Raw genomic sequence first — 14,219 nt, 5'->3', positions numbered from 1 at the left:
CCAGTATTTTGGAACTATAGTTGTTAAGGTCACAGATGAGACAGGGTTATGGTCAATCGCAGGAGTGCAGCAGACGACCGTTTTTAGTTTTTATTTCAATGGTCCTATGGCGTAGGCTTAGATTAATAATCTAAGGGCGTAGGTGTACAAATGTGCATAAATTAACACCTAATAGGTGAAAATAATTAAGGTCAAAATGTTATTATAATATTTTAATAAGGACAATACATAAGGTTATGAAGGTAATATTCTAATTTAAGTAAATTAAAACTAATGTCGAATACATTTATGTGAAAGTATTTGTAAAAGATAAAATTACTATGCTACTTTGTCATTTTTATCCATTTCAATCACTCCCATGATCCTCATCGGGATGACGACTTTGCTTGTCGGTTCCAGCACTACGAGAAGTTGACGTCACCGAAGTCTGAAATAATAATATAAAACATTAGGGGTAATCATTGCTTGCCACTTTGGATACTTATAAGCAAATTCTTCTATAAATTAAATTAGTTTACCATATCAATGGACATTGCTTTCTTAACTTCCTCTTCTAACTGCTTTGCTTCTGCTGGTTCCACAACTTGAGCTCGGAGACAATCGATAGCAATCTTTACAATATGCTCCACTTCCTCAGGTGGTAACTGAACACCGCAATCTAGGAAAAAGCTCTTATCAATAAAAAGCAAATATTACAATATTAGAATTTTAAAAATATATTTAATTAATTATACCTTTAATGTCTTCCATGATGTTGAAGACATCGATGCGGTCTACAGATTCAGCTGTGATGGGGTGATCGTCATCTATGAGAGAGTTTACTAAAGACGTCATCGTCTCTTCAGTTTCTGTAAAATGTTCAAAATATCATCATCACCACAATAATTAGGATTCAATCTTAGGAGTTAGTAAAACGTTGCAAAATGAAAATAGAACCTAAATCAGCCAGTTCTGCAGTATGTAGCAGAGCAGCAAGTGCTGGCCCAAGACGTTCGTGTAGCGGCTCCTTGGCGTCCGCAACCTCCTTCAGCGCCTCTTCGAGAGACTCCATCACCTGCTTGGACTCATCTGGGACTGCGCCTTCCATTGTTTCCACCTGATTTTCATTTATGTAAAATTGCCAGTACTTTCTTTCTAAATAGGTAATGAGAACTGACTGTGAAGTTAGACTTACATGTTGACGAATGATGCGATCAGCCAGCGCGGCAAGCGCATCGAATGCTCGCGTCTGCTTTTTATATTGACTTGGGTCGCCTCCGTATCGTAATAACCACTTACGTACTAGGGTGTCAACTACTTCGTACCGGGATCTTGACCTGAAACATTAATTTATTCATTTTTGTGCGATTCCTGTTACTTAACAGGCAGGAGTGACCAAAAAAAGGTATTGTTGGTAGGTAATCTTTGTAGGATTCTTACCCAGAGATCACGTCAGGCAACTGAGCGGTGAGTTCTCGCAATAGTTCATCCGCGTCGTCTCGTGACACGCGCATCGCATCGAGGCAGTCGTAAAGCAACTTCATTATGTTCACATCGTACACCATTTTAATTTGAGACCCCAAAGGGGTTCTACAAGAAAGAACAGTTTTATTTTATCTAGAGTTGTATAGCTCTTTAAACTTTGTTTTGCGTTAATCAACAGGAAATAAGACTAGTCTCTGAATAAAAAACCTACATTGGGAAGTATTTCTTCCTAGTTTGCGTCATATTCCGAGGGGCTAAGAACAGATAGATATCAGAGCGATCGGACTCTGGTGGAGAGGCTGTAGGGGGCGGAGTCCTTTGCGATAGCGGCTTGAGCCGAAGACCATGGATCTCGTCACGTAGAGCCTACAAAACATTATAATTGCTATCAAAGTACGCTCATACGTTATGACGTAATCTTGCCCATAAACTCATCAGAAGAAATAAAAAGTTAGGGAGTTGAAAACCTTTATCTGTTGTACTTGCTGTGCACGAACTATACGTAGACGCACCACGTCGCGCTGGTACTGTTCTGGTGTATATCCACCAGCCATGTCTGATGGATCCTTGGGTGGCTATTAGGAAAAATGTTATTATAATTTATTAGTAGGTACGGTCGACAGCACGTCAACGTAAACACTGCGGTATCTTACGTAGTTGCGATAGAGGCGAGTTTGCAACGAAAATGTATAGCTTGATGTGCTGTCGACTGTACATAGGGGAGAGTTCGGTATATTGTACCGCCGGGTAAATTGTACCACCCCCATATTTCGTAAAGTATTTATTGAATGTCTGTAATTGCAACACTCAGCGATACACAACTAAAATAAATTAATATCGGCCATGTGGTTTTTGCCGTGACAACAAACACGTGTGTTTTATTTTGAAAAGTATTTTTTCATTGTTTTCAAGTAACTTTTGACAATACATGTTTAGTTTGTAATTTTGTTAAATTTAATCACAGGGTGTTTCTAATATATTATTTAGAAGCGTAAATTAGTGTGGATTACAATTATTTGAAACATTTTTCGGTATTTATAAGCTATATTTTTTACCGATTTTTTAAAAGCACTATCACCTAGTCGGCTAAATTGTACCACATCAAGTTGTATGGAACTTTACCAAAGGATTTTGAATTTTTTTTTAGTAAATCATATTTTGAAGTTATAATAGCGTAGTTATGTTTGACTTACAATAAATGAAAGCAAAAAACTGGCAAAGTACATTAGGTAGAAGTGTGCGTTACGATAATTGGAATTACAAAACTTGTACTCAAAATCGTGATAACGTGAAAAACAATATCGATTGTCTATGTTATTAACTACTGTTCCTTTTCGTTTCCTAATTTGTTAAGAATGTATCGTATAATATTTTGCCATAGTTTTTTTATAGGCTTGAAATTTATTGAAATCCAATTTAGTAACCCTGTGGTACAAATTATCGAACCGGTTGGCTAAATTGGACCGAAGCTCTGAACTCGTACTTTGTTGATTTGTGCTAAATATACAACAATCATGTTAATTAATACTTATGAAATAGTAAGTTGAATAATGTATCTTTTATTATATACCATGGACATTAGCAAAAACAAAAGAAAACTATGTGTAAAATGGGATTGAAAAAAACTGGTCCAAATTAGCGGACTCTCCCTTATAGCCTGACCAGGAACATAAAAACCCTGGCATAGAGGCGCGTCAATTACATTTGATAGTGCAACACTGAGTACAGTCGTACCCATGTTAAATTAATAGGCTCACTTTATGTATCAGGAATATCAGGATTCAGGATTACGGGCTAATTTTGATGTTTTCATAAATTAACGAAAAAATATTATTATAGGTAACCTGGTTTAAATAAATTAATTAAACCATCAATCGAGCTAGTAGGATTTATTTTATTATTCATCAATAATCAAATTCAGAACTTGAATATTCAACTGCAATGTTTGCTCATGAACGCTTCAAACTCGGTACTTCTTTCCAAATTCCATAAAATTCAACACTTAGAAAGTGTCATTTTTTTTAAATAGGTAGTTGAAACAAACCACAGCTAATTTTCATAGTGGACTGTACTATGCGATACACATGTCAGTCAATTTGACAACCTTTGTCGGAAACATTATTCAATGAAAATATTGTCCGAACCCTTAGTATTTCTCTTCGACAAATACTTTAACACATTGTGAACCACTTTTCTTTCACGACTATAAAAAGATTTTAGCAATTTAATTCACAAAATCAATTGCGTACATTTAAAATACAGTTTGTTTACACTTTGACAGCAATAGCTGACATGCAAGGTGACATGTCAATGAAGTTTTCAGTTACTGTTGCCATTAAAAGAAATTAGTACCTACCATTAGTTTTCCGCAACATGGCGAGGGTTTTTATGTTCCTGGTCGGGCTATACATTTATTATAGGTAAGCTATTTATTTTAAGCAATTTTTTGACAATAATAAAAATATGTGCATTTATTTTACCTTTTGTGGTAAAACATCCGCTTGCAATGCTGCAGCTACACGCAAACGGTCAGAATACCGTGAAAGAATGCTCAGGTATTTCTTTTCTAGGTCACTGTGACGCTCCTGAAATAATAACATGAATGTACCGAGACTATTGTGCTTGCTTAACGAAAAGTAGAAGCAGTTTAGGAATCTGAAGCACTTGCATCGATTTATAATTTCAACAAATTAATGTATAAAGCATTTTGGAATGAATATTCAATTTACCCGCCACTGGCGAAGCTGATTCAGTATCTGCGGCAACGTGCCCAAGGTGGCAGAGAACTTGTGTCGTCTCGCCATCTGCCGAAGCAGCTCATCGAGAGTGCGGTCCACACGGCGAGGCTTGCCTAACTTGCGCGTGAGCACGTCTCGCATTTTAGCGCGAAGTTCTGCCGCTTCAGCCTCCATGGCGCGAAGGTCGATGTTCATGCGAAACAGGTGGGTCCGGTTTACTCTATAAATAATTATTTTTAATATCTTACCTACTAATTGCTAGCAAGAAAATGTTTAGCGTTTGCTTGCTTTGCAGCCAAGTTATAAGATTCTAATGATTTCAGCAAATAAAAGCATGTTACTTCTGTCGCTGCTTCTGCTGCTTTATCTCGTCCTGTAGTTCAAGCACACGACGTCGCAGCCTCGCTAGCATCGCCTCGGGGAATACCACAGTGTGCGAAAGGCCTTTGGGCCCGGTGCATCCACGTAGAGCTGATGCCCGTATCTGATCATACCGGAGCACCACAACTTGGTCCACGTCGTTCATGCAACTTTGTTTTTCCATCTAAATTTTATTGATGTTGTTAGAGAAAATGCAATTTTGAAAAGCGATCGTTACAATTTTTTGATAAGTAATACGTCTTTGGGTGCAATCTTACCATGAATTCCCTTAGATCATTCTTCCTCTTCTCTAACTGCAAAGAAAGCTTGCGCTTTATTTTATTATGGGCTTCAATATCCTTCCTGAGTAGTTCAACCAATCGATCTTGCTCCATCATTTGTTGTTCATGCCGATGCCTGGATTTAAATAAGTAATATTATGGCGTACCTAATTATTTCTTATTACTTATTACTGATTCTTTTAAAAAAAAAATTAGGATGGACAAATAGATTAATTTGAGAATTTAAGAATTATTGGACTCTGATGAACCTTGTGTTCCTGAGGTCGTAGGTCTTGTTATAGATATCAGGATCGCAACCTTCGGGACAAACGTTGGGATCGAGACGAATAGGGCCTATGTCTCGGCTATCCATGCTGCCTTCGTCTTCTTCCTCACTGGATGATGAGGATTCTTCAGACTCGGATGATTCTAGAATACAAATTTGTGATATTAGTAAGAATATCTACCCATCAATTAAATCTCTGGCGTTCTAGAGTCTAGAAGCTAGACGTATTAAGGCGCCCTTTACCATCCTCGTCACGATCTCGCGGTGGCCGATACTTCTTCTTGAATATTCTACGCAAGAAGTCAGCAAACTTGTTGTCTTGGACGAGCTTCTTGAACTGCCTCTGTAGATCTTGACACTCAGCATCGAGACGCTCCTTTTCAGCATGGTGCTCTTCAATACGGTGCTCGCAATCTAGGATTTGATCTTGAACACCACGGACCTAGCAAATTTATTAGGTGGAAAGATAGTACTGAGGATATTTGGTTGCAGGGAAAATTTAAATACTGCTCTAAAATACCTGCATCAGTTTGGCATAAACTCTTTCAGCAAGTCTATCTTCGTGTGCCTCAAAGCGATTTAAAACGTTCATTTCTCTGTGTAGCTGATAAAGGTGTAGTTCTAACAACTGACTTTTTTCCTAAAATAAATAAATCAATATTTTTATTTTCATTCAATAATTTTCTTCTATAATCTGAGGGTATTCTAAAATATGATAACTAGTAACAATACTTACTTGGACACGTATACGTTCTCGTTGCAATTGTCTCAAACGTGAGTCAAACTGTTGCACAGAAACTTCGGCATCAGCAAGTAGCATGTCTTGTTCATAAAGATGTCTATAGACATTTAAAAGGTAAATAGGTATAAAATTTGAAAGATCTTAATCATTCATTAAACTACTGTAAAACGAAACGTAACTGTTACCTACCTTTCAATGCGTCTCTCACGTATTTCAATTTCCATCTCTGTTGATTCTAGGTCTGGTCTTGGTTTCAGGAGTTCCCACGAAGCGGCAAGTGGTCGTGTTTCTAAGAAATGTTTAAAAAAGTTAACGTTTGAGAGTCATAAATATGTATAGTTCCAAAATACTGAACTGTCCTGTGCATGACATTGACAGTGGGGCGCCACCGTCAATACCGAATCGCTAGTTCCGATTTTTACCATGTTGGAAACCATATAGTTGAACGATGGTAGCGCCCCCCTGTCATTGAGTTTGGCGGGACAGTTCAGCGTGGGTCATCTATATAATTATTATTAGTTCTACCACAGAATAATAATAAGTACTACGTACAGAAGTTTTACTTCGCGAAGGTATTTAAAAAAATGTATGCTCAATGTCATTAACAATAATATGGTGTAATTTAGCCTGTCTCAAGAGTCAAGCACCATTTTGTTGACAAACGTCAGTGATCGGCACTGCGCCGAAGCTATAGGGCTGGCTGACTTCGGTAAAATGATGTGACGTGAGGTGCCAAACTGCGGAAAATGGCGGAGGAAATATATGATTTAGCATGAACTATCATGAATAATATTAACTACTTATTTACCTCTCAGTGTCTTGAGGCAACTTAAAAAAGTACATTCTGTATTTTTATTATTATTTAGGCAGTTAAATACTGCACAGTATTTAGTACACAATTTTCTTTATTTTCTTCCATCATACACAAGAATACGCGTGCGTGAGTCAATGTTCGCTCGTATACGTGAGGCCTTGTCAAACAGTATCCTGTAGGTGGGCCATCGTGCGTGTTTTGTTTTCGATGTAAACTCGCGGAGATGAACAGGCCTGGTTCTATTAACTTTTTATTACCTGTAATTGGCACAAATCTAGTCACTCTTGGCTGTCGTACTCTCGCTTGGGGGTAAAGAGTCTTGCGGTCCGGGGCGATTTGAGATTTTTTTGCTGTTGCTCCTCTTACAGGAATCACCACTGGCTCAGGCTTAATCTGTAAGATGACGATTGACGATAAAATAATGGCGAAATGTCTTACAATAGTCAAAAAATATGAGAAAATTACTAGGAAACCACCTCGAGATGTTTTTCGGGAAATTCCAGTTCTTCATCGATATGTGGTATTTGGGGTGGCGACTTAACCATTTTTGGTGGTATTTCGCATCTAATTTCACTCAATCGTTCACCAATATGTTTCATTTTCTCTACCAAACTAACTTTATGTTGACGTAACTCCAGTACTTTGGCGTTGAAGGCTCTTTTGGTGTCATATATCTAGAAAATAATTGATTAAGCATATTCTGGATGATATCGGTCTAAAAATCTAATATTATAAGATGTCCTCATGGTACCTCTTTCCTAGCAAGACAGACACGCAGTTGCGTGTTGTGGCCAGGTGGTGCAACGTAGTCTGGTTGTGTCTTCAGAAGACGATTACCGATTGTTGCTTCTGCTTCTTTCAAGGCCTCCGCTGCGCCAGGCGGCATGGCATTAGGGTCAGGCTTGCGGGAGAGATGTTCTTGCCACTAGATTAAGACATAATACACAATGAAGAAGCTCTTGTATACCTTTTTCAAATTGTTGTCATAGAATTCCTTACAGGAATAGATTATAAGTAGGCTTACCTCAATAAACTGTAAATGATGCCGGTTCAAGCGCTGGTGGTAGTTTCTCAGTGCTTTTTTCAGGGGGTGTGGAGGTTTTGGAGGGAGGCCCAGTAGAAAAGAGGCAATACGGGGTGGACCATAGGAAGATTTGCGGGCTGCAGCTCGACGGGTTGTTGACTCCGCTCGTCTGTGTAACGTGACGACAACATAAAATTAACGGGCTTGCTTAATAAAGAAACTTATTTCTTTTATTATGAGATACTTAACTATAAGGCATACAGGTAAAAGAGTGTTGCAGACTCATTCTCTCATTTATGTATTTTTTGAGGTTTTGAAAATGAAAAAGTGTAGAAAGAAGATGCGGTGCGAGTGTGAGTTATCACTAAGCAAGCATCACAGTCATTAATATAATTATTTTGTCTCACCTTAGTTCTGCTTCTGCCAGTTCCAATAAATTCATATCTCTAAGGTCAGCGTGAAATTAGACATGTCTCTATAAAATCTTGTAATAGGTCAAAGGAGAGGTGAAATTGAATCATTCTCCTAGAATTAAATTTACCTTCCCCTTAATGCAGCTTCCGCCATTTTCTGGTAAACCTCTTCGAGTTGGTTATAGAACGCATTCGAAAGATTCTTTTGTCGTAAAGGTCTAATCATAACTTCTGGATCCCTGCCAAATGAAAGATTCAATAATAATTTATTGTACGTTTTTACGCTCACGTAACACTTGGGTATGTTTGTTACCTACCTAATTGCTGTTAATGTAAACGGGAATACGTCCAACTGAATGATATTTCTTGAGTACATCTTGTGCAAAGCTAAGTCGGAGGCTTCTAGCTGGTGTGCCAGCTTCCTCTTGGTCAACGCTTTAGCGTCATCCAGCTCCGCCTCTTGTACAGCTAACGGTCTTGGGTCAAGGGTCACGTCGATTTGCTGAGATACTGGAAGCGTGCGGTTTCTGTGGGCATGAAAAAAATTGATCTGTTTCTATCACCAATTAATTTAATTGAAGTTGTACTTTTCCAGAATAAATAACACATAATAAGCTATACCAATTTCAGCTAGTATTCGAGACTATTTTGAAATAACGGGAACTTACGCTTTTATAAGTTTGTTGTACTCAGCTGTAAGTTCGGCAAGGTTGTCACGCACTCGTTTCTTATGTGCGTTGGCAATCGCCATCATCTTGTCGTACTCCTCCTTTTGTTTCAGTTGTTCGTGAGACATCAGGTCTCCTTCCAAGGTGCTCGGTTCTTTCACTTTCTCCATTTTCTGATGACATAAAATTTATGACGGTAATGTAGGTATCTAATCATTATGCCAATAATAATTTTATATCACATGATTTACTTACAGGCAATTCAGGAGGTGCAGGCAGCGAAGGCGCCGGTAATAGAGGCTCATCAAAGTTGATAACATATGAAAATATATTTCCATCAGATCCGCAAGTATAAAAATTCCTAAAAAAATATGATTTTAATTAGAAATACCAGAAATAGCAATTCTAGGAAATTAGAAGCAATTACTTATGCATTACTTACTTTCCATCGGAGCTAAACTCAAGGCATGTAATTGCGCCAGTATAGCGGTCATGCATCGGCAGATAGTAGTTATCTATGAAGTCTATACGGGGAGTTGGTTGTTTCTGTAAATTGAAACCGTATTATGATCATAGTACATTGTACACAAGTGAAAAAATACATATTTGTACTAGTTTTAAGTGGATCATAATGGTAATGTTTACCTCCTCTTTAGCCAGCCGCCTGCCTTTCAGTTTTTTTAGCAGCTTCTGTTGCGCCATCATCCAGGTCATGTAGTGCTGCTCGGGGGTATCTTCTTCCTCTGTTGGCATACGAACTACCCGCACATAACCTGTGTTTGTACCTATAATAAGGTATCGTTCATCACATCTGTAAAAATTAGAGGTCAAGATGAATCAAAGACGTCTTCGAAATTATTCAAATCGTACCTAATTATCAACTTTTAAAGGAACTTACACAAACTTCAGAGAAGTGATGTCATCACACCAAGCGCCAGGGAACGGTCCATACTTGAGTATTTTGTTGTTGCCAGGCTTTACTAGCAAGAGAGCACCAGTTCCACGCTGCACCACCCATATACCTTCCTCGCAGTAATGTGCCCAGGTTATAGTCGTACCAAGCATACTTTCGCTTTCCACTGGAAAATTAACCTTATTTGCTTAGACTTCTAACCTTAAATTAATAAAGCCTTCTACCCCATAAACAATTATAGAAAAATACTATTAGTACCTATGGCAGGCCTTACTTAGTTGTATTTCTCCTAAGTATTCTTCTTCTTCCTCGTCATCTTTTTTTTCTTTTTCGGCTTCTTCCTTGGCTTTTAATGCTTCTTCATCGATACTGGCCAAATCTTCTTCTTGAGGAAATGGTCGATAACGCATGCTAAAAGATAACGATAATTAATTAGATAAATAAAAAAATCCACGTTTATTTTTTCAAATTTATATTCTTACTAGCTTTCCGCCCGCGGCTTCGCCCGCGTGTAATTTTGTCTGCCTCAGAAAAACTTAATCGCGCGCGTCCCTGTTTCAAAAACCGGGATAAAAACTATCCTATGTCCTTTCCCGGGACTCAAACTATCTCTGTGCCAAATTTCATCAAAATCGGTTCATTGGCTTTGGCGTGAAAGCAAGACAGACAGACAGACAGACAGAGTTACTTTCGCATTTATAGTATTAGTATAGATAGAAGTATAGATGAAGTGACTTACAAGTTTTTCTTCACCAATGTTTCTTTGTAGGAAACGAAATCTAATTTGAACGTCGTAATTTCTGTATATTTGCGATTGGGAACCTCTGGCAAAACTGCCTCCATCAGCAGGCCAACTTGTCCACAAAGTAAAATAACGCGTTCCTAAAATTAACAAGGACTTATGGTCTTATTTACAGTTCCACTTCAACTTCAATTGACTGACATAGTTTAGCATAACTTACTTCTTCTGGCTTCCAGGTCATAAAGGCGATATTGTTTGGAGTCTCTATAAAGCCAAGGCGATGCAGAACAAATGGTGTTCCAGCTTCTAAACGGTACATAAATATGGTGCTATCCTGCCCACAAGTTACCACTAGTGTGCGTTGCTCATTCATAGTTATTTGGACGAGAGGCTTCGAATGGGGTTTCAAGAGCTGCATGAGTTGATAAAATTGTATTTAAATGGCATGACAAAGTTAATAAATGGTTTTCAATTTAATTTTACTGTTCTATCTTACCGATATCATGTCTATAACATCAGCATTGATGGAGTCTTCGCTGTGTATAGTGAGCGCGGAATGCACTCTGACGTCAATCATGCTGGATTGTGCCTGTAACCGTTCAGGATGGAGCAGTAAAGTCCTCATTATCCCGTCTGAGAACCCCAACATTATTATTCTGCTTGTTTCATCGACCTGGGTGTAAATTAAATTTAGTTCAGTGAAAAGTTGAGTTTCTGAGGAAATGGCTGTCTATTATGACGTCTTCTGACGTGTTTGTAAAATCACATCATAACTTACATCCACGGGAGGGTACAAAAGACAAGTGATGGCGGTTGGAAACTGGTATCGTGCCAGCAATACATGGTTTTCTGTGCTGTAAGCCAACAGCGAACCATCTTCTCCAGCTGTGACTAAGATTGGGTGAGTCCGTAAGGCAGCCATTGCTACCACGCCTCCTGCGTGGCACGTCATCACTTTACGATGGTTACATTCGATTTTGTCTATCTCAAGCTCTACAGTCCAGAGTCCACCGTTTCCGTCCTAAAACGACGAAAAATGATTCTCATAGAATTCTACTCAAAATTTTACTTAAATGTAGGAAAACAATAATAATAATAATATACTAAACAACTTACTTGAGCATACCAGAACATGTCTTTTTGATGCTTCAGACACATTATCTGGCAATTCGGCACCTGAAATCGCAATTTAGCTTTTATTAAGCATATCGAAATAAAGCAAAATAGGTAGATACTTATTGCTAATGAGCATTAGAACCATACACAAGTCTCGGCGACAGGGTTTAATTCCACATACGGGTCATCTTCGGGTGGATCCGCCTGCTCTACAGTATCCCAGTACCAAGCGCGTACGCAGCCATCCCGAGCGATTGTTGTGACTTCGTCACCAGCAGGACTTAGCATGAATTGTATCTGGAAACAACATTCATAGTAGTAGTAGTTTTTTACTAAGTGCCCCAACTCCTTGAAATCAAGATCCCAATACTCACAACTGGTGCCTTGTGGCAGTTCTTCCGTCCACGCTGTGTTACTTCAACTTTGACGAGTCCAGCTTCCCATACGAGAACGTTACCCCATTCACAACCAGAAAGCACCTTGCAATAAAGATTTGAATTTGAATTTGAATTAAGAATCATTATTTTATTGTACTATACAACTTTGTATTACATACTCCTAAGCTACTAGGTTATTATACCTTTTCGTCGGGCATAGGGTAGACACCCAGCACATCACATATTTCAGTTTTACCAAACCTTCCAAGTTCTCCCTTTAATTTCAGGCCGGTGAAAGTTTCCGCCATTTTCCAAAATTTTATATGAGCGGCACCTAAAATCGATAAGCCGAAGTAAGTATTACTTACTCTTTGTAAATTATTGCAATATGATGTATTAATTTTATTCACCTGCTGTTGTAAGTTGCCCTGGACAATATGGTGAGAACATGACTGCATTTACATCAAATGTGAAAGCACTGGTACGCAATAAAATCTTATGACGTTTCCAATTCCAAATGGTCAAATTGTAGTCGGGCTCTTTTCCAACAGATGCAAGTAGTTCACCATCGGGACTGGAATGTATTACAAGTTACTATCAGCGGAACTATTTAGGAGATTTTTGACTGAAAAAAGCACGTATTATCACCTAAAATCGAGCACAGAATACGCATTGGTTGTGCCATCCCGTAAAACTGCATCAATGTCCATCTGTGGCCATGTGTACAGAAGAATCAATGGATCTCGGTCACCCTCACGACCTTCTGCAACGGCTATGCGATAGTTCGGGTCTCTGCGAAAGGACTGTATTATTTTGGGAATATTAGGTAATTAATAGGCTGGGTAAGTATTATTTTGTAAGTAAGAAAACGGGTATTACTGTGATATGTCCAATAGAACCTCCAGTGGTAGTCCTACGGAACCAGGTTTGCTTTGTGTTGACGTCCATGAAGGTCATGATGCTGCCGGCTGCCCAGCACACGACAGACTCGTCGCACGCGCAGAGGTTGAAATACTTGTGACAGTTGTATCCATAGGAATATCTTAGTTACGAGTTAAAAAAATATTGTTATAGACAGAACCACTATGTACTTATTTATTTTTAAGGACTAAGATACCATTAATTACGGCGGTTATGGGTTTGAATCTCACTATATAAGAGGTATGATGTGTGTGATAAGCATGAACATAAAAGCTGGCCGAGATAGGTATGCTGCTTCTCAGTTTTCTACTATTAGTAATCGTAAATATAACTTATTCTGTGATATTACTTTATTAAAATAAATTCATGGAAAGTTATTTAGTTTTTAGCGTTAAGAGTTGCATCTCAAACTAATTTGAAAATTATAAATAACTTGAAAAAATCGAACTGCCTAAGGCGGTAATCGAACCCACGACCTTTGGCTTACCGAGCGACTGATCTTCCATCTGAGCTAGGTACTTAGACACTGGATGAATCTGTCGAAATTTTCAAGTTATTTATAATTTTCAAATTTATGCAAGTTTAAACATAAGATTTTGATGTAAGTCGTCAATTTCTTAGTCTTTCATTAAAAGGATACTCAAATTCAAATAGATCCAGTGGAATAGTCGAATCCAAAGTGTTGACTGCACCAGATACGAACTCATCTGGATCGTATTCAGTGAGAATAGATTCTTCCTCCACATGTTCCTCTTCGACCTCCTCAGGGGCTGCTTCTGGAACTTCTTCTTCTTCTTCCCCTTTTAGTTTAAAAAAGCTAATTAAATTAATTCTATTTTTCCTTTTGCGTTAGGCCCGGCGGAGCGAAGAAGTGTTTAGATTATCCCATCAGATTTTATTATTCAGGAAACAAGCTCCTCTACGCTCCGCCTTGGTGGAAATCGGACCTTAAGTACCTGAGTTATGAATGAACGTATTTTAGTAAAACATAATTATGGTAGGTACAGTTTATATTTAATTTTAGCGCATGAAGTGCAGCAGTTTAAATATTTAGCGCATGATAGTCTTAGATGTTTTTATATGATTATGTCATTGCATGATAGTAGGTAGTCACTGGGCTTGCTGACACAACAGTTGTAGCTACTGAATATACGAAAATAAAGGTATTAGATTATGTAAAAATAATGTCAATGATTAAAACATGTAGATACCTTCTCCAGCAGCTTCGTCATCAGCCATTATTATTTTATTTTAATGATCTACACAATGATACCCAATTTGAACACAATGCACAATGCGATGGCAACAAACAATAAATAACAAAATAATGGTTGCTTAGTTACGAGGACTTCAGTCTATG

At 38.2% G+C, this 14,219-nt stretch overlaps 1 protein-coding gene across 1 annotated transcript; it reads right to left on the bottom strand.

The window, feature by feature from the left end:
* Positions 1-226: 226 nt before the first annotated feature.
* Positions 227-14,110, bottom strand: LOC114353463 (cilia- and flagella-associated protein 44). Its single transcript, XM_028305491.1, has 42 exons — positions 14,071-14,110; positions 13,500-13,659; positions 12,818-12,980; positions 12,587-12,741; positions 12,349-12,512; positions 12,142-12,272; positions 11,936-12,040; positions 11,709-11,858; positions 11,562-11,621; positions 11,224-11,466; positions 10,942-11,118; positions 10,666-10,857; positions 10,443-10,585; positions 9,978-10,114; positions 9,689-9,869; positions 9,436-9,601; positions 9,233-9,336; positions 9,046-9,151; positions 8,791-8,963; positions 8,440-8,649; positions 8,251-8,361; positions 7,710-7,878; positions 7,437-7,610; positions 7,162-7,359; positions 6,943-7,078; positions 6,061-6,160; positions 5,866-5,968; positions 5,650-5,769; positions 5,373-5,571; positions 5,113-5,272; positions 4,841-4,979; positions 4,544-4,746; positions 4,194-4,422; positions 3,945-4,049; positions 1,932-2,039; positions 1,676-1,830; positions 1,420-1,569; positions 1,175-1,316; positions 937-1,096; positions 735-848; positions 519-658; positions 227-427 (listed from the first exon to the last, which is right to left on the bottom strand). The coding sequence occupies exons 1-42, from the start codon at positions 14,096-14,098 to the stop codon at positions 347-349; spliced, it is 6,144 nt and encodes a 2,047-aa protein (XP_028161292.1). The 5' UTR covers positions 14,099-14,110; the 3' UTR covers positions 227-346.
* Positions 14,111-14,219: the final 109 nt, after the last annotated feature.

Source organism: Ostrinia furnacalis, unplaced genomic scaffold, assembly GCF_004193835.3.
Source record: "Ostrinia furnacalis isolate ACB-3 unplaced genomic scaffold, ASM419383v2 OfSCF1657, whole genome shotgun sequence".
Classification (NCBI taxonomy): domain Eukaryota; kingdom Metazoa; phylum Arthropoda; class Insecta; order Lepidoptera; family Crambidae; genus Ostrinia; species Ostrinia furnacalis.
The sequence above is the reverse complement of the archived record's forward strand: the minus strand, read 5'-3'. Positions and strand labels throughout refer to the sequence as shown.

Bases quoted from the DNA above. Each gene is read 5' to 3' on its own strand.
- LOC114353463 (XM_028305491.1), bottom strand. From the start codon at position 14,098: ATGGCTGATGACGAAGCTGCTGGAGAAG. The intron at 5,969-6,060 runs GTAGGTAACAGT...AAATGTCTATAG, and splicing joins CGTGAGAGACGCATTGAAAG to ACATCTTTATGAACAAGACA. The intron at 659-734 runs GTATAATTAATT...GCTTTTTCCTAG, and splicing joins CATCATGGAAGACATTAAAG to ATTGCGGTGTTCAGTTACCA.